Source organism: Fringilla coelebs (assembly GCF_963513975.1).
Source record: "Fringilla coelebs genome assembly, chromosome: 12".
Classification (NCBI taxonomy): Eukaryota; Metazoa; Chordata; class Aves; order Passeriformes; family Fringillidae; genus Fringilla; species Fringilla coelebs.
The window spans coordinates 4,055,548-4,081,235 of NC_140038.1; the positions used below are offsets into that span (position 1 = coordinate 4,055,548).

At 63.6% G+C, this 25,688-nt stretch overlaps 2 protein-coding genes across 3 annotated transcripts in view; both read left to right on the forward strand.

Annotated features, from left to right (window-relative positions):
- Positions 1 to 5,692, forward strand: part of SEMA7A (semaphorin 7A (JohnMiltonHagen blood group)) — a 33,334-nt gene extending 27,642 nt beyond the window's left edge. The window contains exons 11-14 of one of the 2 annotated variants that reach the window (XM_084213690.1): positions 967 to 1,082; positions 1,565 to 1,716; positions 2,896 to 2,963; positions 4,046 to 5,692. In XM_084213690.1, coding sequence (XP_084069816.1) covers positions 967 to 1,082; positions 1,565 to 1,716; positions 2,896 to 2,963; positions 4,046 to 4,433 — 724 coding nt within the window. In that variant the 3' untranslated portion in view covers positions 4,434 to 5,692. The remainder of the gene's footprint in view (positions 1 to 966; positions 1,083 to 1,564; positions 1,717 to 2,895; positions 2,964 to 4,045) is intronic. The other variant, XM_084213691.1, reaches the window with a different exon arrangement.
- Positions 5,693 to 8,786: 3,094 nt separating this feature from the next.
- On the forward strand, positions 8,787 to 22,816 carry CYP11A1 (cytochrome P450 family 11 subfamily A member 1). The gene is made up of 9 exons (XM_084213850.1): positions 8,787 to 9,228; positions 11,086 to 11,241; positions 11,967 to 12,160; positions 13,608 to 13,811; positions 15,580 to 15,740; positions 17,668 to 17,834; positions 18,417 to 18,495; positions 19,750 to 19,941; positions 22,516 to 22,816. Exons 1-9 carry the CDS (start codon positions 8,891 to 8,893, stop codon positions 22,636 to 22,638), a joined length of 1,614 nt encoding a protein of 537 aa, XP_084069976.1. The 5' UTR covers positions 8,787 to 8,890; the 3' UTR covers positions 22,639 to 22,816.
- Positions 22,817 to 25,688: the final 2,872 nt, after the last annotated feature.

Below are 25,688 nucleotides of genomic sequence, written 5' to 3' on the forward strand. Positions count from 1 at the left end.
CGGTCGGTGAGATCCGTCCCCAAGGAGCGGCTCCGTCGCTTTCTGGGGCTGCCCGAGCCGTCCCGGTGCCTCCCGTCTGGGGGATGTGGAGGGACCCGCAGGGGTTTAAATTGCTGATTTTGTGGTGGAGAAAGAGCGCTTGGTGGGTTGGACTGGGGCTCATGCGTGGTGGATTTGGGATTTTACAGTTGGAAACAGGGAAATAGAGAGAAATAGCCAAACAAAGCTAGAGAGGTAGACACAGAGAAATAGAGACAGAGAGAAATAGAGAAAGAGAGAAATTAAAAAATGGAGCAACAGAGTTAGAGAGAGACAGAGTTAAAGAGAGAAGGAGAAAGAGAGACAGAGAGAAACAGAGAGAGAGAAATAGGGAAACAGAACAAGAGAGGTAGAACAAGAGAGAAACAAAAAAATAGAGCAACAGAGAGAGAGAAACAGAGTTAAAGAGAGAACGAGAAATAGAGACAGTTAGAGAGAAACAGAGAAATAGAGAGAAATAAAGAAATAGAGCAACAGAGTTAGAGAGAGAGAGAGAGTTAAAGAGAGAACGAGAAATAGAGAAACAGGAATAAACAGAGAAACAAATTGAGAAACAGAAATACAGGAACAGAGAGAAAAAGAAATACAGGAACAGAGAAAGAGTTAAAGAGAAATAGAGAGAAATAGAGAAACAGAGCAATAGAGTTGAAATAGAGAGAAACAGGGACAGAGTAATGGAGAATTTGCAGAATTTGGGTCTAAACACAGCCAGTGCCCTGCAGGGTCCCCCTGGGCAGCTTGATCCAGCAGGAAGGGCTGTGGGATGGACAGGAGTCACCTGGGGGTCCTGAGGGGAGAAGGGATCCCTTTGGGAAGGGGGAACCCCGAGGATCCCAGCCCTGTTCCCTCGGGGTGCTGCTCCTGCCCTCTCTGGGTGTCAGGCCCTCTCAGGGTGCCTCAGCAGGGCTGTGCCCTCTCTCTCCCCAGACAAGGGGTCCATCCACAAGGTGGTGGAGCTGCCAGACGGGGTGCAGAACATCGTGGAGATCCAGGTGTTCCCCAACAAGGATCCCATCCAGTCCATGATCCTGGACCACGCCAGGGTGGGTCCCTGCTGCGGGCTGGGACGGGCAAGGGTGGGTCAGTGCCAGCCCCGGGCTCTGGGAGTGAAACCGTGGAACTATCTGGGTTGGAAGGGACCTTTAGTGATCACCCTATGATGACCTTTAATGATCATCCAGTCCCACCTTCCACCGTGCCAGGTGGCTCCAAGTCCCAATGCCCACCCTGGCCTCGGGCACTTCCAGGGATCCAACCACATCCCAGCCCCTCCCCACCCTCCCAGGGAACAATTCCTTCCCACTATCCCATCCAGTGGAAGCCATCATTCCCTGTGTCCTGCCACTCCAAATTCCCTCTCCCCCTGGCAGGGGCTCTGAGCCTTCTCCTGTCCCGGTGAGCACCCCCAGCTCTCCCAGCCTGGCTCCAGGGCAGCTCCACCCTCGGAGCACCTCCTTGGCCTCCTTCCAGCACCTCCAGCTCCTCGCTGACCTTCCCTGGCCCTGTGCTCTCTCTCCTCCCGCAGGCCGTGCTCTACGTGGGCTCCAGCAGCCGCGTCCTGGAGCTGCCCATGGACATGTGCGGGGCCTACCGCAACAACTGCCACAGCTGCGTGCTGGCCAGGGACCCCTACTGCGGCTGGGCCAACGGCTCCTGCCTCTCGCTGGCCCTCAGCAGGTGTGGGGGGCCATTCCCACCCCAGTCCCGCCAGGAAAACGCCCACAGCCCCAGCACTCCTCTCCCGGGCCGGGCGCGCGCGTGGGTTTGGGGTGGGTGCGCTGTCCCCAAAGGTTTGGGGTGCTCTGTGCGGGTCCATCCCTCCCTTGAAGGGTTTTGGGCACCCAACGCCTGTCCCCAAGAGTTTGGGGTGCTCTGTGTGAATCCATCCCTCCCTGGAAGGGTTTTGGGAGCCCAATGCCTCTCCCCAAAGTTTTTGGGTGCTCTGTGCAAATCCATCCCTCCCTTGAAAGGTTTTGGGCACCCAACGCCTGTCCCCAAAACTTTGAGGTGCTCTGTGTGGATCCATCCCTCCCTAGAAGGGTTTTGGGCGCCCAACCCCTGTCCCCAAGAGTTTGGGGTTCTCTTCATGGATCCATCCTTTCCTTGAAGGGTTTTGGGCACCCAATCCCTCTCCCAAGAGTTCGGGGTTCTCTGTGCGGTTCCATCCCTCCCTTGAAGGGTTTTGGGCACCCAAACACCTTTTCCCAAAACTTTGGAGTGGTCTGTGCGAATCCATCCCTCCATTGAAGGGTTTTGGGCACCCAAGCCCTCTCCCCAAGAGTTTGGGGTTCTCTTCATGGATCCATCCCTCCCTTGAAGAGTTTTGGACTCCCAACCCCTCTCCCCAAGAGTTTGGGGTTCTCTTCATGGATCCATCCCTCCATTGAAGGGTTTTGGGCACCCAAACACATTTTCCCAAAACTTTGGAGTGCTCTGTGTGAATCCATCCATCCCTTGAAGGGTTTTGGGCACCCAATCCCTGTCCCCAAGAGTTTGGGGTTCTATGCATATGGGGTTCTATTCTCTGTCCCTTGAGGAGTTTTGGGTACCCAACCCTCTCCCCAAGAGTTTGGAGTGCTCTGTATGGATCCATCCCTCCCTTGAAGGGTTTTGAACACCCAAACACCTTTTCCCAAAACTTTGGGGTGCTCTGTGCAAATCCATCCATCCCTTTAAGGGTTTTGGGCACCCAACCCCTCTCCTTGCTGCTGGGTCTCATGTTGGTCACTTCCAACCTTTGGAAACTGGAATGGGAGGGGGAGATTCCCGCTCACCCCACAGATGTAGGGGATTCCCATCCCTGAGCCGCCGCTTCCCGAAGTTCTGTTGGTGCTTATTCCCGTTCCCATCCCCCAGGGAGGCGCTCCAGAACCTGAACTTGGACTCGTGGCGAGGAAGCTGCCAGAGGGGCGACGTCAAGGAAGGTACGCGGAGATGCTGTGGCTGGGGAAGGAATTGTTGGGTTCTGCAGGCTTTGGGTGGGTTTGGGTGGGTTTGGATGAGTTTGGGTGGGTTTGGATGAGTTTGGATGGGTTTGGGTGGGTTTGGATGAGTTTGGGTGGGTTTGGGTGGGTTTGGGTGGGTTTGGATGAGTTTGGATGAGTTTGGGTGGGTTTGGGTGAGTTTGGATGAGTTTGGGTGGGTTTGGATGGGTTTGGGCAGGTTTGGGTGGGTTTGGATGGGTTTGGATGGGTTTGGGCAGGTTTGGGTGGGTTTGGATGAGTTTGGGTGGGTTTGGATGAGTTTGGGCGGGTTTGGGTGAGTTTGGGTGGGTTTGGATGGGTTTGGGTGAGTGGGTGGGTTTGGGCAGGTTTGGATGGTTTTGGATGGGTTTGGGTGGGTTTGGATGAGTTTGGGTTGGTTTGGGTGGGTTTGGATGAGTTTGGGTGGGTTTGGTTTGGTTTGGGCAGGTTTGGGTGGGTTTGGTTGGGTTTGATACAGTTTGGGTGGGTTTGGATGAGTTTGGGCAGGTTTGGGTGGGTTTGGATGGGTTTGGGTGGGTTTGGATGAGTTTGGATGAGTTTGGGTGGGTTTGGATGAGTTTGGTTTGGATGGGTTTGGGTGGGTTTGGATGGGTTTGGGTGGGTTTGGATGAGTTTGGGCAGGTTTGGGTGGGTTTGGATGGGTTTGGGTGGGTTTGGATGAGTTTGGGCAGGTTTGGGTGAGTTTGGATGGGTTTGGGTGGGTTTGGATGAGTTTGGGCAGGTTTGGGTGAGTCTGGATGGGTCTGGATGGGTTTGGGCGGGTTTGGATGAGTTTGGACAGGTCATCTGTCTCGGTTTGAGGAAGGCAGGCGCCCCCCTGAAACAGAAAATGCAAACCCCCTCCCTCCGAATCCATCCTTTTGAAATCAAGGGGCGCTCGGGCAGGGACGTGGCAGCAGGAACAGCAGTCCAGAGCAGAAATTCCGAGCAGCTCTCTCTCAGAAGCCCCTCTGAGGCTCCCTCCACCCCCCTAAACCCCACCCTGCGCCCAGCTCACCCCCCTCACCCCCGTGTCCCCGCAGACGACTTCCGGAACATCTCGGTGATGCCCCTCTCCCGCTACTACCTCAACTGCTCCATCGAGTCCCACTACGCCACCTACAACTGGTACCACGAGGACGTGCTCATCAAGAGCTGCAACACCTCCCACCCGCAGCACGACTGCTTCCACTTCATCCCCAGCGTGCGCCGCGAGCACTACGGACACTACGTCTGTGTGTCCGAGGAGGACGGCTTCCGCCAGGCGCTGGTCAAGGAGCGCCTGCTGGACCGCCAGCGCTTCCTGTGGCAGCGCGGCCGCGCCCCGGCCCCGCTGGCCTCCTGGCTCCAGCTGCTGCTCGTGGTGGCCCTGGCCGAGCTCTTCCACTGACGCCGTCCCGCTCGCCCTGCCCGCGCTCCGCGGGACTTTGAGCCTCGCTCCCCGCCGGCCTCGCTGGCGGAGCCGCGGGAGGAGGCTGCGACACGCGGTGGCGGCCCCGCCGGCCGGCCGTGCATGCGCTGATGCTCAGGGCGCGGCCGCTCCTTGCATGTGATGATGATGAAGATGAGGAGGAGGAGGAGGAGGAGCCGGCCCTCGGCCTCCTCCGGACTGCGGGGCGCCCGCTGCCTCCCGAGGTTTTGGGGGGACGCGCCCCCGGCGAGTCGCCTCCCGCTCGAGGGGCGCTCGGGTCGTTGTTTTTTGTTTGCAGCCGGCTTTGGTGTGGGAGGGAGGTCGGGAACGGGCGCGGCCGCGGTGGGAATTTGCATGGAAAAGCCTCGGAAGGTGGCTGGATTGGGGGTGCGGGGATGGGAAGGGAAGGGGAGGCGGGAGCGGAGCCCGGAGCGGAGCGGGAGGCGCTGGGAAGGCGCTGGAGACGCACAAAAGCTCCGCGGGCGGCCGAGGGGCAGCGCGGCGGGGCCGGGCCCGCTCCCACCGGGGCCCCGGCGTCCTCAGGGAAAGCGGCCGCGGATCTCAGGGCACCGCTGTCCCCGCCTCTGTCCCTGTCCCCCGGGGCAGCCCCGGGCTCCGCTTCCCCCGCGCTCTCGGAGGTCTCGGAGCGAGACTAAACTGTGAAAATCGGGATTTTCCCCCTGCCCAGGGGGGTCCCGCTCCTTGTCCCAACCTCGCCCGGCCCGGAGCGGCCCTGCCCTGGGCGGGGACACCCAGGGGACACCCTGGCCGTGCTTCCAATGCCTGTCCCGGCTCCCGCTCACTCAGGAGAGCCCGAGGGGCCGCGGGGCAGAGCTTCCTACTGCACTACATCCCCGAGATGTTCCCCATCCCCAGTCCAGGACAGAGCTTCTCACAGCCCTTCTCAAAGCACTTTAACTTTGTGGACTAACAGATATTTATTATGTCGACTGCTCGTTTCTGTCTTGTAGGATTTTATAATATTACAGCAGGCGGGGGCGGATCACAGGAGAGGAAAATTAAAAAAATAAAAAGCAAAAACACCGGAACAGCTACCAAAAAAAAAAAAAAAAATTCCCCCAACCCTTTCAGACCTGTAACCAAAGCGGATGGTTGGAATAAAGAGTGGAAAAAAGCAGGAGGGCGCCGTGGTTCTCACTGGGAATGATGGGGGGTGGGATCTCCCCTGGCCTTTTCCCGTGTCCTGCTCTCTCCAGCCCCTCTTTTGGGGCTCCTGTTTTGATCCAGCAGCGAATTCCCGCTGGAAATCCCAAAGGAGGGAGCGAGCAGCAGCCCTGGGAAGGGAGGGGTGGGAGCAGCGGCGGGGTCCGTGGTGTGGAGCCATCCCCCTCCTCCTGCCTGGGATGCTCCGGATTTTTGGGAAAAGTGAACGGGAATTGGGGATTTCGGAAGGTGCTGGAAAAGGCGGGAGCGACCGAAGCCTCCATCAAATCGGCCCCGGCACAAAGGCAGGGCCGGCCCGGGGCTCGTCCCGGTCCGTTCCCGGTGCTCTCGGCCCGCAGGGAAATATTTCGGGGCTGCAGCGGTGACACACAGCCGGGTGGCGCTGAGGGGACCCGGGGGTGGTGGCACTGAGGGGACGCGGCGGTCCCCGCTCCTCACCGGGGCGAGGTTCGGCAGCCGAAAAGCGAAACCTTTCCCTGCCTCCATCCCTCTTTCGGCACGGAATTCCCGTGCGGGAGGAAGGGAGGAGGCAGGAGCCGGGAGCGGGCGGAGACCCCCAGCCCCATAGATACCCCTATAGGGACCTGCGGAGGGATCCCCCTGCCCCATAGATACCCCTATAGGGACCTGCCGAGGGATCCCCAGTGTCCCTCAGTGTCCCCCAGTGTCCCTCCATGTCCCCCAGTGTCCCTCAGTGTCCCCCAGTGTCCCTCCATGTCCCCCAGTGTCCCCCGGTGTCCCCCAGTGTCCCTCAGTGTCCCCCAGTGTCCCTCCATGTCCCCCACTGTTCCTCTGTGTCCCTCCGTGTCCCTCCATGTCCCTCAGTGTCCCCCAGTGTCCCTCGGTGTCCCTCCATGTCCCTCCATGTCCCTCTGTGTCCCTCTGTGTCCCTCTGTGTCCCTCTGTGTCCCTCAGTGTCCCTCAGTGTCTCTCCATGTCCCTCAGTGTCCCCTGGTGTCCCCCCGTGTCCCTTGGTGTCCCTCAGTGTCCCCCAGTGTCCCTCCATGTCCCTCCATGTCCTTCAGTGTCCCTCAGTGTCCCCCAGTGTCCCTCAGTGTCCCTCCATGTCCCCCAGTGTCCCTCCCTGTCCCTCAGTGTCCCTCAGTGTCCCTCTGTGTCCCTCCGTGTCCCTCGGTGTCCCTCCATGTCCTTCCATGTCCCTCTATGTCCCTCCATGTCCCTCAGTGTCCCTCTGTGTCCCTCTGTGTCCCTCTGTGTCCCTCAGTGTCCCTCCATGTCCTTCTGTGTCCCTTGGTGTCCCTCCTGTGTCCCTCAGTGTCCCCCAGTGTCCCTCGGTGTCCCCCAGTGTCCCTCCGTGTCCCTCGGTGTCCCTCAGTGTCCCCCAGTGTCCCTCCGTGTCCCCCAGTGTCCCTCGGTGTCCCTCGGTGTCCCCTGGGCCCTGCCCCCGTGTCCATGGCAGGAGGGGACACAGCGGGTCCCACCCAGGACGGTGGCAGCCCAGGGGGACAGGAGGGGGTGGCCCTGTGTCACCATGTCCCCAAGGCGCGGGGCTTGGGGACAACAATGGAGACAGAGACAGGAGGGGACAGACCGTGGGCATGGGAGGGGACAGGAAGGGACAGGGACCTGGGGGGACGAGGGGACAGTGCCTGTGGCCTGGCAGGGGACAGCTCGGCGCTCCGCGGAGGGCGGGGACGAGGCGCTGTCCCCGCGCGGTGGCACTGACGGGCCCGGCGCGCCCCCCGGTGCCTGTCGCCGATGTCGCATCCGCCGCCAGCCCCGCTGCTCGTCCCTGTCCCGGGGACACCCCAAAGAGGGGACCCCCATGTCCCCATCCCGATTGTGCCCCGCCCCCAGCGCTGGCTGCTGCCGTCGGGCCTGGGGACAGGGGACAAGGGACAGGGGACATCGGACATGGGACATGGGACATGGACATGGACATGGACATGGGAATGGGACAGGGGACAGGGGACATGGGACATGGGACATGGGACATGGGACATGGGACAGGGGACATGGACATGGACATGGACATGGGACATGGGACATCGGACATGGGACAGGGGACAGGGGACAAGGGACAAGGGACACGGGACATGGGACATGGGACATCGGACATGGGACATGGGACATGGGACAGGGCACAGGGGACAAGGGACATGGGACAGGGGACATGGGACATGGGACAGGGGACAGGGGACAAGGGACATCGGACATGGGACAGGGGACATGGGACAAGGGACATGGGACATGGGACAAGGGACAAGGGACATCGGACATGGGACATGGGACATGGGACAAGGGACAGGGGACATGGGACAGGGGACAGGGGACAGGGGACAAGGGACAAGGAACAAGGGACAGGGGACAGGGGACATGGGACAGGGGACAAGGGACAAGCTTCATCCCCAGCTTGGGCCATCCCAAAAGCCGTTCCCAAAAACTCGCAGGGGGAGTTTGGGATTTGGGGTTTGGGATCTGGGGTTTTTGGGGGTTAGGGGTTTTGGGGTTTGGGGGTTTTGGGGTTTGGGGGTTTTGGGGTTTGGGATTTAGGATTTGGGATTTGGGAATTGGGGTTTGGGATCTGGGGTTTGGGATTTGGAGTTTGGGGTTTGGGATTTTTGGGGTTTTTGGGATTTGGGGTTTGGGATCTGGGGTTTTGGGGGTTTTTGGGGTTTTGGGGGTTTGGAGTTTAGGATTTGGGGTTTGGGATTTGGGGGTTTTTGGGGTTTGGGGTTTTGGGTTTGGGGTTTTGGGGGTTTTTGGGGTTTGGAGTTTGGGACTTGGAGTTTGGAGTTTGGGGTTTTGGGGGTTTTGGGGGTTTGGGGTTTTGGGTTTGGGGTTTTGGGGGTTTTGGGGGTTTGGGGGTTTGGGGTTTTGAGGGTTTTGGGGGTTTGGGTTTCGGGTTTTGGATGTTTTTGGAGTTTGGGGTTTGGAGTTTGGGGTGTTTTTGGGGTTTGGGACTTGGAGTTTGGGGTTTGGGGTTTTGGGGGTTTTTGGGGTTTTGGATGTTTTTGGAGTTTGGAGTTTGGGTTTGGGATGGAGCCCGGGAATGCCGGGCCCGCCCCCATCCCGCGGCCCGCGAGGCGCCCCCAGCAGTGGCACCGAGTCCCCAAGGCCACCCCCCGCCGGGTGACCCTGGCTGGCGGCCCCCAAGGCTGTCCCCGCCCGGGGTGGCCCGACCCGTCCTTGTTATCGCTCCGGGGCACATCCCGCCCTTCTCCCGAGGCCACCGTGTCACCTGGCGGCGGCGGGGGCTGTCCCCGGCGGGAGCGGCTCCGGGGCTCGCCATAAGAGCGAGGCCACCGCGTCCCTCCGGGCCACCCTCCCCATGCTCGCCCGCGTTGTCACCAAGGCCCTGCGGGGATGTCCCCGAGCCGCAGCCGCGCGCTGTCGCCGGCTCGGCGGGGCTGCCGGCGCTGTCCCCCCGGCTGTCCCCTCGGCCGTCCCCTCGGCTGTCCCCTCGGCTGTCCCCTCGGCTGTCCCCCCGGCTGTCCCCTCGGCTGTCCCCTCGGCTGTCCCCTCGGCTGTCCCCCGGCCCTTTAACCAGGTGCCGGGCGAGTGGCGGGCGGGCTGGCTCAACCTGTACCGCTTCTGGCGGGAGGGCGGCCTCAGCAACCTGCACCTCAGCATGGCCGCCAAGTTCCGCCGCTTCGGGCCCATCTACAGGTCAGCCCGCCCTGTCCCCTCCTCCCCGTGTCCCCTCCCCGTGTCCCCTCCCCTTGTCCCCTGCCCCTTGTCCCCTCCCGTGTCGCATCCCCTTGTCCCCTCCCGTGTCCCATCCCCTTGTTCCTTCCCGGCGTCCCCTGCCCGGTCCTCTGCCCCTGCCCTCTCCCCGTGTCCCCTCCCCGTGTCATCTCCCGTGTCCCCTCCCGTGTCCCCTCCCCGTGTCCCCTGCCCGGTTCTCTGCCCCTGTCCTCTCCCCGTGTCCCCTCCCTGTGTCCCCTCCTCTTGTCCCCTCCCCGTATCACCCCCCTGCGTCCCCTGCCCAGTCCTCTGCCCCTGTCCCCTCCCCGTGTCCCCTCCCTGTGTCCCTTCCCTGTGTCACCTCCCGTGTCCCCTCCCCGTATCACATCCCTGTGTCCCCTGCCCCGTCCTCTGCCCCTCTCCCCTCCCCGTGTCCCCTCCCGTGTCCCCTCCCGGCGTCCCCTCCCCGTGTCCCCTGCCCGTATCACCCCCCTGTGTGCCCTGCCCAGTCGTCTGCCCCTGTCCCCTCCCGTGTCGCCTCCCTGTATCACATCCCCGTGTCCCCTGCCCAGTCCTCTGCCCGTGTCCCCTCCCCGTGTCCCCTCCCGGCGTCCCCTGCCCAGTCCTCTGCCCCTGTCCCCTCCCTGAATCCTCTCCCTGTGTCCCCTCCCCGTGTCCCCTGCTCGTGTCCCCTCCCCGTGTCCCCTCCCCGTGTCCCCTGCCCTGTCCCCAGCCCAGCCGCGTTCCCAGTCCGGGGCTGAGCTGCTGGAGGAGCCTGGCCCGGCTTGGGGACACCGTGAGGGACAAGAGGGGAGGGGACAGGGACCGCGGGCTGAGAGGGGACAGGTCCTGTGCCCTGGGAGGGGACAGGGGCTGTGGGTAAGGGGGACACCCCCCGTGCCCTGGGAGGGGACAGGGGCTGTGGGTAAGGGGGACACCCCCCTACCCTGGGAGGGGACAGGGACTGTGGCACAGGGCCGTGTGGGTGCGGGATTTGGGGATAACGGGGACAAGACATTGCCAGGGGGGACAGGAGAGGACACTGCCATGGGGACAGGACACTGCCATGGGGACAGGACAGGACCCTGCCATGGGGACAGGACAGGACACTGCCATGGGGACAGGACACTGCCATGGGGACAGGACAGGACACTGCCATGGGGACAGGACAGGACAGGACACTGCCATGGGACAGGACAGGACACTGCCATGGGACAGGACACTGCCATGGGGACAGGAGAGGACAGGACAGGACACTGCCATGGGACAGGACACTGCCATGGGGACAGGAGAGGACAGGACAGGACACTGCCATGGGACAGGACAGGACAGGACACTGCCATGGGGACAGGACAGGACACTGCCATGGGGACAGGACACTGCCATGGGGACAGGAGAGGACACTGCCATGGGGACAGGACACTGCCATGGGGACAGGACACTGCCATGGGGACAGGAGAGGACAGGACAGGACCCTGCCATGGAGACAGGACACTGCCATGGGGACAGGACAGGACACTGCCATGGGGACAGGACACTGCCATGGGGACAGGACAGGACATTGCCATGGGGACAGGACACTGCCACGGGGACAGGACAGGACATTGCCATGGGGACAGGACAGGACACTGCCATGGGGACAGGACAGGACACTGCCATGGGGACAGGACACTGCCACGGGGACAGGACAGGACACTGCCATGGGACAGGACAGGACACTGCCATGGGACAGGACACTGCCATGGGGACAGGACAGGCCCCACCCATGGGGCAGGCCAGGCCGGTTCCCCGCCGTGGGGCCGGGCCCCGGGCCGGGTGGCGATGTCCCCGTGTCCCCAGGGAGAAGCTGGGTGCCTACGAGAGCGTCAACATCGTGAGTCCCGCGGACGCGGCCGCGCTGTTCCAGGCCGAGGGGGCCCTGCCCGAGCGCTTCCGCGTCCCCCCCTGGGTGGCCTACAGGGACTTCCGCAACAAACCCTACGGCGTGCTGCTCAAGTGAGGGGACACAACACCGGGGGGACACCGGCACGGGGGGGACACCGGCATGGGGGGACACCGGCATGGGGGGACCCCAAACACGGGGGGAGACCCCAAACCCAGGGGTCCCGAGGGGGACTCCAAACACGGATGGGAGCCCAAACACGGGCTGCTCAAGGGAGTGGGGACCCCAAAAACGGGGGGCGACCCCAAATCCGGGCTGCTCAAGTGAGGGCACCCCAAAATCGGAGGGGGACCCCAAACACGGGGGGGACACCGGCATGGGGGGAGCCCAAATCCGGGCTGCTCAAGGGAGGGGGGACCCCAAAAACACGGGAGGACCCCAAACACGGGGGGGACACCGGCATGGGGGGAGCCCAAACCCAGGCTGCTCAAGGGAGGGGGGACCCAAAACGGGGGGATCCCAAACACGGGGCGGGACCCCAAAACACGATGGGAACCCCAAATCGGGGCTGCTCAAGGGAGTGGGGACACAGACACGGGGGAACCCCAAAAAGGGAGTGGGGACCCCAAACCCCAGGCGTGGGGACCCCAAATCCCTAGGAGTGGGGACCCCAAGTCCGGGCTCCTCAAGTGAGTGGGGACCCCAAATCCGAGCCCCTCGAGTGAGTGGGGGGACCCCAAATCCGCGCTCCCGCCCCCGCAGTCCCGCCGGGGCTGTGACCGGGGGGCTCTCGGGGCCATCGCGGTGTCCCCGGGGGTGACGGGGCGCGTCCCCGCAGGACGGGCGAGGCGTGGCGCTCGGAGCGGCGGCTGCTGAACCGGGAGGCGCTGGCGCCCGCCGCCCTGCCCGCCCTGGTGCCGCTGCTCAGCGCCGTGGGCGAGGACTTCGTGCGGCGGGCGCGGGCCCAGGCGCGGCCGGGCGGCTGCTGGAGCGGCGACTTCAGCCAGGAGCTGTTCCGCTTCGCCCTCGAGTGTGAGTGACGGGGGAAACCCCAAAAAAAAACCCCAAAAACCCTGAAAGGATCGCCCAAAAAAAACCCCAAAGAAACCCCAAAAGAATCGCCCCCCCAAAAAAACCCCAAAATCCCAAAAGAAACCCCAAAAGAATCACCCCCCAAAAAAACCCCCAAAACCCCAAAAGAATTGCCCAAAAAAAACCCCAAAGAAACCTCAAAAGAAACCCCAAAAGAATCACCACCAAAATCCCAAAAGAATCACCCCAAAAAACCTCCAAAAGTCCCAAAAGAATCACCCCAAAACCCCCAAAACTCCCAAAAGAATCACCCAAAAGAAACCCCAAAATCCCAAAAGAAACCCCAAAAGAATCACCCCCAAAAACCCCAAAAGAATCACCCCCAAAAAAACCCAAAATCCCAAAAGAAACCCCAAAAGAATCACCCCCAAAAAACCCCAAAAGAATCACCCCAAAAAGACCCCCAAAAACCCCAAAATAATCACCCCAAAACCCCCCCCAAAAATCCCAAAAGAAACCCCAAAAGAATCACCCCAAAAAAACCCCAAAACCCTAAAAGAATCACCCCCAAAAAAACCCCAAAGAAACCCCAAAAGAATCACCCCCAAAATCCCAAAAGAATCACCCCCAAAAAACCCCCCAAAAAACCCCAAAAGGATCACCCCCCAAAAAACCCCAAACCACACAAAAAACCCAAAAGAAGCCCAAAAGAATCCCCCCAAAAGAACCCCCCAAAAAAACCCCAAAAATTCAAAAAAACCTAAAACCCCCCAAAAAACCCAAAAACCCCCAAAACCACCAGCCAAAGCCTCAGGGATTGGTGAAAGGACAGAGAAGGAGGATGTCACTGTCCCTGTCCCTGTCCCTGTCCCCAGCGGTGTGCCACGTGCTGTACAGGGAGGTCTGTGTGGCCATGGGGACAATGACAATGACAATGACAATGACAATGACAATGACAATGGCAATGGCAATGACAATGACAATGGCTGTCCCCAGCGGTGTACCACATGCTCTACAGGGAGGTCCCTGTGGCCATGGGGACAATGACAATGACACTGCCAATTGTCCCATCCCCAGGGGTGTGCCACGTGCTGTACAGGGCTGGTCCCTGTGGCCATGGGGACAATGACAATGACAATGACATGTTGCTGTCCCCAGCGCTGTGCCACGTGCTGTACGGCGAGCGCCTGGGGCTGGTCCCTGTGGCCATGGGGACAATGACAATGACAATGACACTGCCCATTGTCCCCAGCGGTGTGCCACATGCTGTACGGTGAGCGCCTGGGGCTGGTCCCTGTGGCCATGGGGACAATAACAATGACAATGAGACTAATTGTCCCCAGCGGTGTGCCACGTGCTGTACAGGCTGGTCCCTGTGGCCATGGGGATGGGGACAATGACAATGACAATGACAATGACAATGACAATGACATGTTGCTGTCCCCAGCGGTGTGCCACGTGCTGTACGGCGAGCGCCTGGGGCTGCTGCAGGATTTCGTGCAGCCCGAGGCGCAGCGCTTCATCGAGGCGGTGTCGCGCATGTTCCACACCACGGCGCCCATGCTGTACCTGCCGCCCGCGCTGCTGCGGCGCCTGCGCAGCCACACCTGGCGCCAGCACGTGCAGGCCTGGGACGACATCTTCTACCAGGGTCAGTGCCACCGCGGGGACAGCGCGGGGACAGCGCGGGGACAGCGCGGGGACACCTCTGGGGACAGCACAGGGACACCGCGGGGACACCGCGGGGACAGCCCTGGGACACCTCAGGGGACACCGCGGGGACACCGCGGGGACACCTCTGGGGACACCTCGCCCTGCCACCTCGCCCTGCCACCACCTCTGACACCTCTGGGGACACCTCTGGGGACACCGCGGGGACAGCCCTGGGACACTGTGGGGACACCTCTGGGGACACCTCTGGGGACACCTCAGGGACACTGCAGGGACACTGCAGGGACAGCCCTAGGACACCTCTGGGACACCTCTGGGGACACTGCGGGGACACTGCAGGGACACCTCGGGGACACCTCTGGGACACCTCTGGGGACACCTCTGGGACACCTCTGGGGACACCTCGGGGACACCGTGGGGACACCTCTGGGGCACCTCTGGGACACCTCTGGGACACTTCTGGGGATACCACGGGGACACCGCAGGGACAGCCCTGGGACACCGCAGGGACACCTCGGGGACACCTCAGGGACACCGCGGGGACACCGCGGGGACACGCCTGGGACACCTCTGGGACACCTCGGGGACACCTCTGGGACACCGCGGGGACACCGCGGGGACACCTCAGGGGACACCTCAGGGACACCTCTGGGGACACCTCGGGGACATCTCTGGGGACACCTTGGGGGATACCTCGCCCTGCCACCTCACCCTGCCACCTCTGGGGACTCCTCTGGGGACACCTCTGGGGACACCTCACCCTGTCACATCTGGGGACACCTTGCCTTGTCACTTCTGGGGATACCTCACCCTGTCACCTCACCTGTCACCTCTGGGGACACCTTGCCTTGTCACTTCTGGGAATACCTCACCCTGTCACCTCTCCCTGCCACCTCTGGGGACACCTCCGGGGACACCTCACCCTGTCAGCTCACCCTGTCACCTCGCCCTGCCACCTTGCCCTGTCACCTCTCCCTGCCACCTCAGGGGACACCTCTCGGACACCCCGCCCTGCCACCCCACCCTGCCACCGCCCCTGACACCTCTGGGGACACCTCTGGGGACACCTCACCCTGTCACCTCACCCTATCACTTTGCCCTGCCACCTCTGGGGACACCTCCGGGGACACCTCACCCTGCCACCTTGCCCTGCCACTTCTGGGGACACCTCTGGGGACACCTCACCTTGTCACCTCTGGAGATACCTCACCCTGTCACCTTCCCCTGCCACCTCACCTGTCACCTCTGGGGACACCTTGCCCTGTCACCTCTGGGGATACCATGCCCTGTCACCTCACCCTCTCAGCTCATCCTGTCACCTTGCCCTGTCACCTCTGGAAACACCTCTGGGGACACCTCACCCTGCCACCTCTGGGGATGCCTCACCTTGTCACCTCTGGGGACACCTCGCCCTGCCACCTCTGAGGACACTTCCTCTGGGGACACCTCTCTGGGGACACCTCACCCTGCCACCTCTGGGGATGCCTCACCTTGTCACCTCTGGGGATACCTCGCCCTGCCACCTCTGGGGACACCTCTCTGGGGACACCTCGCCCTGCCACTTCCGAGGACACTTCCTCTGAGGACACGCTCCACCCCATTCCCAAATCAACGTTTCTCACCCCAAAACTCACACGCAAACCTTAAACCCTCCCCCAAACCCTTCTCCCCACGGCCGAGCGCCCCGAGGCCCGGTGACGCTGACGTCCCCGCGGTGTCCCCACGGTGTCCCCGCGGTGTCCCCTCAGCCGACAAGTGCATCCAGAGCGTGTACCGGGAGCTGCGGCTGCGGCGCCAGGGCCGCCAGGAGCACCTGGGCATCCTGGGCAACCTCATCCTGCGCGACGCGCTGCCCCTGGACGACATCCGCGCCAGCGTCACCGAGATGATGGCCGGCGGCGTGGACACGGTAAGGGGACAAGGGACAAGGGGACAAGGGACCCGCTGGGGCGGGGAGAAGGGACGGGTGGGGCAGGGCGGGACAGGCACGGAGAAGAGACTGGTGGGGATGGGTGGGGCAGGGAGAAGGTCCTGGGTGGTGATGGGTGGGACAGGGAGAAGAGCTGGGGTGGTGTTGGGACAGGCAGGGGCAAGGTCCTGGTTGGTGCTGGTTGGGGCTGGGAGAAGGTCCTTGGCTGGACAGGGAGAAGGTCCTGGTTGGTGCTGGGAGAAGGTCCTGGTTGGTGCTGGTTGGAGCTGGGAGAAGGTCCTGGTTGGGTCAGGGAGAAGGTACTGGGTGGTGCTAGGACAGCCATGGAGAAGGTCCTGGGTGGGGCTGGGAGAAAGTCCTGGGCTGGACAGGGATAAGGTCCTGGTTGGTGATGGGTGGGATAGGCAGAAGGTCCTGGTTGGGTCAGGGAGGAGGTCCTGGGTGGGACAGACAGGGAGAAGGTCCTGGTTGGTGTTGGGACAGCCGTGGAGAAGGACCTGGTTGGTGTTGGGTGGGAGAGGGATAAGGTCCTGGTTGGTGCTGGGTGGGGTAGGCAGAAGGTCCTGGATGGGGCAGGGGGAAGGTCCTGGTTGGGACAGGGTCGGACAGCCATGGAGAAGGTCCTGGGTGGGGGATGGATGAGACAGGGAGAAGGTCCTGGTTGGGTCAGGGAGAAGGTCCTGGTTGGGGCAGGGGGAAGGTCCTGAGTGAGGCTGGATGGAACAGGCAGGGAGAAGGTCCTGGTTGGTGATAGGACAGGCAGGGATAAGGTCCTGAGTTGGTCAGGAAGGTCCTGGTTGGGGCAGGGAGAAAGTCCTGGTTGGTGCTGGGTGGGGCAGGGAGAAGGTCCTGGTGGGTGATGGATGGGACAGGGAAAAGGTCCTGGGTGGTGCTAGGACAGGCAGGGGGAAGGTCCTGGTTGGTGATGGGTGCTTCGGGGAGAAGTTCCTGGTTGGGTCAGGGAGAAGGTCCTGGTTGGTGCTGAGTGGGACAGCCATGGAGAAGGTCCTGGTGGGTGATGGATGGGGCAGGGGGAAGGTCCTGGTTGGGTGATGGATGGGGCAGCACCAAGCCAGCAGGAAAAGGTCCTGGTCCCACTGAGCAAGTCCTGGCAGCCCTGAGCATGTCCTGGCAGCTGTGGGCCAGGCAAGAGCAGGTCCTGGCAGCACTGAGCAAGTCCTGGCAGCACTGAGCAGGTCCTGGCAGGGCTGAGCAGGTCCTGGCTGCATGGAGCAGGTCCCGGCAGGGCTGAGCAGGTCCTGGCAGGGCTGAGCAGGTCCTGGCAGTCTGAGCAGGTCCTGGCAGGGCTGAGCAGGTCCTGGCACGGCTGAGCAGGTCCTGGCTGCTCTGGGCCAGGCAGGAGCAGGTCCTGGCAGCTCTGGTCAGGTCCTGCCAGCACTGAGCAGGTCCTGGCAGCACTGAGCAGGTCCTGGCAGGGCTGAGCAGGTCCTGGCAGCACTCAGCAGGTCCTGGCTGCATGGAGCAGGTCCCAGCAGGGCTGAGCAGGTCCTGGCAGGACTGAGCAGGTCCTGGCAGCACTGAGCAGGTCCTGGCAGGGCCGAGCAGGTCCTGGCAGCTGTGGGCTAGGCAGGAGCGGGTCCTGGCAGGGCTGAGCAGGTCCTGGCAGGGCTGAGCAGGTCCTGGCTGCATGGAGCAGGTCCTGGCAGGGCTGGGCAGGTCCTGGCAGGCTGTGTCTGTCTCCAGACGTCCATGACCCTGCAGTGGGCCATGCTGGAGCTGGCGCGGGCCCCGGGCGTGCAGGAGCAGCTGCGGGCCGAGGTCCTGGCAGGGCTGAGCAGGTCCTGGCAGGGCTGGGCAGGTCCTGGCAGGGCTGAGCAGGTCCTGGCAGCACTCAGCAGGTCCCGGCAGGGTCGGGCAGGTCCTGGCAGGCTGTGTCTGTCCCCAGACGTCCATGACCCTGCAGTGGGCCATGCTGGAGCTGGCGCGGGCCCCGGGCGTGCAGGAGCAGCTGCGGGCCGAGGTCCTGGCAGCCAAACGGGAGGCGGGCGGAGACCGCGAGAAGATGCTGAAATCCACCCGGCTGCTGAAGGCCGCCATCAAGGAGACACTCAGGTGAGGGGGGGGCTCAGGTGAGGGGGGGGGCTCAGGTGAGGGGGAGGGGCTCAGGTGAGGAGGAGGAGGAGCCCAGGTGAAGAGGAGGAAGGGCTCAGGTGAGAAGGAGGAGGAGCCCAGGTGAGGAGGAGGGCTGCTCAGGTGAGGAGGAGGGGCTGAGGTGAGGAGAGGAGCTTAGGTGAGGAGAAGGAGTGGCTCAGGTAAGGAGAAGGAGTGGCTCAGGTGAGGAGGAGGAGGGGCTGAGGTGAGGAGGAGGAGGAGCTCAGGTGAGGAGGAGGAGGAGGAAGGGCTCAGGTGAGGAGGAGGGGCTCAGGTGAGGAGGAGGAGGAGCTCAGGTGAGGAGGAGGAGGAGGAAGGGCTCAGGTGAGGAGGAGCCCAGTTGAGGAGGAGGAGCTCAGGTGAGCAGGAAGAGGAGGAGGATGAAGGGCTCAGGGGAGGAGGGGCTGAGGTGAGGAGGAGGGGCTCAGGTGATGAGGAGGAGGAGCTCAGGTGAGGAGGAGGAGCCCAGGTGAGGAGGACACGCCCTTCCTGCCGGAGTGTCCCCACGCCCCGGTGGCACGTGTCGCGTGTGGTGTCGCGCAGGCTGCACCCGGTGGCCGTGACCCTGCAGAGGTACATCACGCACGAGGTCATCCTGCAGGACTACCGCATCCCGCCCGGGGTGAGCACGGACAGACGGACAGACGGACAGACGGACAGACGGACAGCGGGACAGCGGGACAGCGGGACAGGGGGATGGGGGACAGCGGGACAGAGGGACATGGGGACAGCGGGACAGCGGGACAGCGGGACAGTGGGACAGAGGGACAGCGGGAAAGGGGGATAGGGGGACAGCCGGACAGCTGGACAGCGGGACACGGGGGACAGGGGGACAGACGGACAGCGGGACAGTGGGACACAGGGACACGGGGACAGCGGGACAGTGGGACATGGGGACATGGGGACAGCGGGACACAGGGACAGCGGGACACAGGGACAGCCGGACAGCTGGATGGCGGGACAGTGGGAAAGGGGGATGGGGGACAGCGGGACAGAGGGACAGTGGGACAGAAGGACAGCGGGAAAAGGGGATAGGGGGACAGCCGGACTGCCAGACAGCGGGAAAGGGGGATAGGGGGATAGGGGGACAGAGGGACAGCAGGACAGTGGGACAGTGGGACATGGGGACATGGGGACAGCGGGACATGGGGACAGCCGGACAGCTGGACGGCGGGACAGTGGGAAAGGGGGATGGGGGGATAGGGGGACAGTGGGATAGGGGGACAGCCGGACAGAGGGACAGAGGGATAGGGGGACAGCAGGACAGAGGGAGGGACAGTGGGACATGGGCCCAGTGGGACAGCGGGACATGGGGACAGTGGGACAGCAGGACAGCCGGACAGCCGGATGGCGGGACAGCGGGAAAGGGGGATAGAGGGACACAGGGACAGTGGGAAAGCGGGACACAGGGACACAGGGACAGCGGGACAGTGGGACAGTGGGATAGGGGGACAGCGGGACATGGGGACAGTGGGACAGCGGGACATGGGGACAGTGGGACAGCGGGACAGTGGGACACGGGGACAGCGGTACAGCGGGGACAGCGGGACAGTGGGACATGGGGACAGCGGGACACGGGGGGACAGTGGGACAGCGGGACACGGGGACAGTGGGATACGGGGACGGGGGGACAGCAGGACAGCGGGACATCAGGACATGGGGGTGTGGGGATGCGGTGACACAGGGATGTGGCGATGTAGGGACATGGGGGGACATGAGGACACAGGGACACCAGGACACAGGGACACCAGGACGTGGTAACATGATGACACAGCGCCGCGGTGACACGGTGGCCCTGTGCCGCGGTGACACGGTGACACGGTGGCCCTGTGCCGCGGTGACACGGTGACACGGTGGCCCTGTGCGGCGGGCGCAGACGCTGGTGCAGGTGGGGCTGTACGCCATGGGCCGTGACCCGTCCGTGTTCGCGCGGCCCGAGCGGTTCCGCCCGCAGCGCTGGCTGGAGGCCGGCCCCAAACCCTTCCTGGGGCTGGGCTTCGGCTTCGGGCCCCGCCAGTGCCTGGGCCGCCGCATCGCCGAGACCGAGATGCAGCTCTTCCTCATGCACGTGAGTGGCCCTGTCCCCAGCCCCGGGGGGACACGGGGGGACTGGGGTCAGGGGACAGCGTGGTGGCCGCAGGGGGTGGCACACGGGGGGACTGGGGTCAGGGGACAGTGCGGGGGCAGTGGGGGTGGCACACGGGGTGACTGGGGTCAGGGGACAGCGCAGTGGCTGTGGGATCTGTCATAGGGGGTCCCTGACACGAGGGGACAGCGTGGTGGCCATGGGGTCTGGCACACGGGGTGACTGATGTCAGGGGACAGCACGGTGGCCGCAGGAGGTGGCACACAGGGTGACTGATGTCAGGGGACAGCATGGTGGCCACAGGGGGTGGCACACTGGGGCCCCAATGTCAGGGGACAGCGCGGTGGCCGCAGGGGGTGGCACACAGGGTGCCTGATGCCAGGGGACAGCGCAGTGGCCGTGGGGTTCATCCCACAGGGTCCCTCAATGTCAGGGGACAGCGCGGTGGCCACGGGGGGTGGCACACAGGGTTCCCAACTTGAGGGGACAGCGTGGTGGCCGTGGGGTCTGTCACACAGGGTCCCCGACCTGAGGGGACAGCGTGGTGGCCATGGTGTTAATCCCGCAGTGTCCCCAGTGCCAGGGGACAGCGCGGTGGCCATGGGGTGTGGCACACGGGGTGACTGATGTGAGGGGACAGCGCAGTGGCCGTGGGGGGTGGCACACGGGGTGACTGATGTCAGGGGACAGCGTGGTGGCCGCAGGGGGTGGCACACAGAGTGACTGATGTCAGGGGACAGCGTGGTCGCCGTGGGGTCTGTCACACGGGGTCCCCAACTTGAGGGGACAGCATGTGGCCATGGGGTCTGTCACACAGGGTGCCTGATGTGAGGGGACAGCGTGATGGCCGCAGGGGGTGGCACACGGGGTGACTGATGTCAGGGGACAGTGTGGTGGCCATGGGGTCTGTCACACAGGGTCCCCAATGCCAGGTGACAATGTGGTGGCACTGGGGTCTGTGCTGGGGGCGAGGGGACAGTGTGGTGGCCATGGGGTCTGTCACACAGGGTCCCCAATGCCAGGTGACAATGTGGTGGCACTGGGGTCTGTGCTGGGGGCGAGGGGACAGTGTGGTGGCCATGGGGTCTGTCACACAGGGTCCCCAATGCCAGGTGACAATGTGGTGGCACTGGGGTCTGTGCTGGGGGCGAGGGGACAGTGTGGTGGCCATGGGGTCTGTCACACAGGGTCCCCAGCATGAGGGGACAGTGCGGTGGCCGTGGGGTCTGTCACACAGGGTCCCCAGCATGAGGGGACAGTGCGGTGGCCACGGGGTTCATCCCACAGGGTCCCCAATGTCCATGGGGTCTGTCACACAGGGTGCCCGACCTGAGGGGACAGCGTGGTGGCCGTGGGGTTCATCCTGCAGGGTCCCCAATGCCAGGGGACAGCACGGTGGCACTGGGGTCTGTCACACAGGGTCCCCAACACCAGGGGACATGGTGGCTATGGGGTCTGTCACACAGGGTCCCCAACACGAGGGGACAGCATGGTGGCCATGGTGTTAATCCCGCAGGGTCCCCAGTGCCAGGGGACAGCGTGGTGGCCGTGGGGTCTGTCACACGGGGTGACTGATGTGAGGGGACAGCGTGGTGGCCATGGGGTTCATCCCACAGAGTCCCCAATACCAGGGGACAACGTGGTGGCAGTGGGGTGTGTCACACAGGGTCCCCGATGTCAGGGGACAGCGTGGTGGCCGTGGGATCTGTCACACAGGGTGCCTGATGTCAGGGGACAGCGTGGTGGCACTGGGGTTCATCCCACAGGGTCCCCAATGTCAGGGGACAGTGTGGAGGCCATGGGGTCTGTCACACAGGGTCCCCAACATGAGGGGACAGCGCGGTGGCCATGGGGTTAATCCCACAGGGTCCCCAGTGCCAGGGGACAGCGCGGTGGCCGTGGGGGGTGGCACACGGGGTCCCCAACTTGAGGGGACAGCATGTGGCCATGGGGTCTGTCACACAGGGTGCCTGATGTGAGGGGACAGCGTGGTGGCCGCGGGGGGTGGCACACAGGGTCCCCAATGTCAGGGGACAGCATGGTGGCTGTGGGGTCTGTCCCCACGGGGTCCCCAATGCCAGGGGACAGTGTGGTGGCCATGGGGTCTGTGCTGGGGGCAAGGGGACAGTGTGGTGGCCATGGGGTCTGTCACACAGGGTCCCCAACATGAGGGGACAGCACAATGGCCGTGGGGTCTGTCACACAGGGTCCCCAATGTCAGGGGACGGCGCGGTGGCCGCGGGGTCTGTCACACAGGGTGACTGATGTCAGGGGACAGTGCGGTGTCCGTGGGGTCTGTCACACAGGGTCCCCAATGTCAGGGGACAGCGCGGTGGCCGCGGGGTCTGTCACACAGGGTCCCCAATGTCAGGGGACGGCGCGGTGGCCGCGGGGTCTGTCCCCGTGGGGTCCCCGACCCCAGGGGACAGCGTGGTGGCCGCAGGGTCCATCCTGTGTAATCCTGGTTTGTCTCGGCTCAGAGTGGCCTCGAAGGTCACCCGGGGCCGTGCTCCAGTGTCCCCAACGCGCCCCACGGCCGTGTCCCCTCCCCGCCAGATCCTGGAGAACTTCAAGATCGAGACCATGCGGGCCGTGGAGATCGGCACCAAGTTCGACCTCATCCTGATCCCGGACCGGCCCATCCAGCTGACCCTGCGGCCCCTCGAGGGCCAGCCCTGAGCAGGGGACACCCCGGGGACACCCCGCCTCCCCCGACGTGGCCTTTGGGGACAGCGGGGACGCCCCCGGGGACGCGGCCGCGGCTCCAGGCTGCGCCGTGCGGGGCGGACAAAGCGGGGCCGCCCCGCGGGGAGGGGGATTTGGGGGGGTCCCCTCTGGCTGCCGGGGGTCCCATCGGGCTCCCCCCGAACCTCTGGAATGTCCTGGAGCCTCTGGAATGTTCTGGAATGTTCTGCCTGGCCTCTGCTCCATGGGAAAGGCGCCCGCCTGTGGGGGCGGGGCAGGGGGGGCAGTGCCCGGGGGGGCTCGGGAAGGGCCCGAAGGGTCTGGGGGCACAGGGAGGGCACCCGGGGGGGGGAACAGCACCCTCGGGGGTGGGCAGGGACACCGGGGACACTGGGGACAGCGGGGATGTTGGGGACATTGGGGATATTGGGGACACTGGGGATACTGGGGGACACTGGGGTGAGTGGGGACACTGGGGACATTGGGGATGTTGGGGACACTGGGGACACTGGGGATGTTGGGACACTGGGGACATTGAGGATGTTGGGGACACTGGGGACACTGGGGACATTGGCGTTAGTGGGGACACTGGGGACATTGGGGACACTGGGGACATTGGGAACACTGGGGACACTGGGGACATTGGGGATACTGGGGACATTGGGGACACTGGGGTCAGTGGGGACAATGGGGACATTGGGAACACTGGGGACATTGGGGACATTGGGGATACTGGGGACATTGGGGACATTGGGGACACTGAGGACACTGGGGACACTGGGGACATTGGGGGAATTGGGGACACTGGGGACATTGGGGACACTGGGAACACTGGGGACAATGGGGACATTGGTGATATTGGGGGACACTGGGGACATTGGGGACACTGGGGACACTGGGGATACTGGGGACACTGGGGACACTGGGGGACACTGGGGACACTGGGGCACTGGGGACATTGGGGACATTGGCGGCATTGGGGATATTGGGGACACCGGGGACATTGGGGACATTGAGGATGGTGGGGACACTGGGGACACTGGGGACGCTGGGGACATCGGGGACATTGGGGATAGTGGGGATACTGGGGACATTGGGGACATTGGGGACATTGGGGAGACTGGGGACACTGGGGACATTGGGGATACTGGGGACAGCAGGGATACTGGGGATACTGGGGACATTGGGAACACTGGGGACATTGGGGACATTGGCGATATTGGGGGACACTGGGGACACTGGGCATACTGGGGGACACTGGGGTAACTGGTGACACTGGGGACACTGGGGGCACTGGGGACACTGGGGCACTGGGGACATTGGGGACATTGGCGGCATTGGGGATATTGGGGACACCGGGGACATTGGGGACATTGAGGATGGTGGGGACACTGGGGACACTGGGGACGCTGGGGACATCGGGGACATTGGGGATACTGGGGATACTGGGGACATTGGGGACATTGGGATACTGGGGACATTGGGGAGACTGGGGAGACTGGGGACACTGGGGACATTGGGAACACTGGGGACACTGGGGATACTGGGGACACTGGGGTTACTGGGGACATTGGGGACATTGTAGGTCACTGTATGACACTGGGGACACTGGGGACATTGGGGTCATTGGGGTCATTGGGGGACCACTGGGGACACTGAGGGACATGGTGGGGTCCCCGTCGGTCGGCAGTGTCACCAGTGTCACCGTTGTCCCCGTGTCCCCGCGCTCGGCAGGGCCAGGCCGTGCTCCCGCTCCCGCAGGCGCGTCCCCAACTGCTGCTGGCCCCGGGCCCAGCTCCGGGCGGCCTCCTGCAGCTGGGACAGACCCCAAAACAGGATGGGGGACCCCAAAAACGGGGTGGGACCCCAAAATGGGATGGGATAGACCCCAAAAAGGGATGGGACCCCAAAAACGGGCTGGGACGCCAAAATTGGGATGGGGACCCCAAAAACGGGCTGGGACAGACCCCAAAACGGGATGGGACAGACCCCAAAACGGGATGGGACCCCAAAAACGGGATGGGACAGACCCCAAACCGGGCTGGGACCCCAAAACGGGATGGGATCCCAAAAACGGGCTGGGACAGACCCCAAAAACGGGATGGGACAGACCCCAAAACGGGATGGGGGACCCCAAAATGGGCTGGGATAGACCCCAAAAACGGGCTGGGACAGACCCCAAAACGGGCTGGGACCCCAAAAACGGGCTGGGACCCCAAAAATGGGATGGGACAGACCCCAAAACGGGATGGGACCCCAAAAACGGGCTGGGACAGGCCCCAAAAACGGGCTGGGACCCCAAAAATGGGATGGGACAGACCCCAAAACGGGATGGGACCCCAAAACGGGCTGGGACCCCAAAACGGGATGGGACAGAGCCCAAACCCGGTGGGTGCCCCCAAACCGGGCTGGGACCCCAAATCGGGATGGGACAGACCCCAAAAACGAGATGGGACCTCAAAAATAGGATGGGACACCAAAAACGGGATGGGACAGACCCCCAAAACGGGCTGGGACCCCAAAAACGGGATGGGACAGACTCCAAACCGGGATGGGACCCCAAAAATGGGATGCGACAGACCCCAAAACCGGGATGGGACCCCAAAACCGGGATGGGACAGACCCCACACCACCATGGGGACCCCAGACCTCACTGGGGGACCCACCCCACTCTGGGTGACCCCAAAACACGATGGATGACCCCAAAAGGCTCTGGGTGACCCCAAACCCGGGGGGTGACCCCAAACCCGGGGGGTGACCCCAAACCCGGGGTGCCCCACCTGCCGCTCCAGCGCCCGGGCCCGGCCCTGCGCCCGCTCCAGCCGCGCCAGCAGCTCCAGCTTCTCACCGGCCCCGCGCAGCCCCTGCGGCACGGCCCGTGTCCCCTCTGTCCCCCGTGTCCCCCTGTCCCCGCTGCCACCCCCATGTCCCCTCTGTCCCCTCTGTCCCCGCTGCCACCCCCGTGCGGTGTCCCCTCTGTTCCCTTTCCCACCCCCGTGTCCCCTCTGTCCCCGCTGCCACCCCCGGTGCCATGTCCCCGGTGC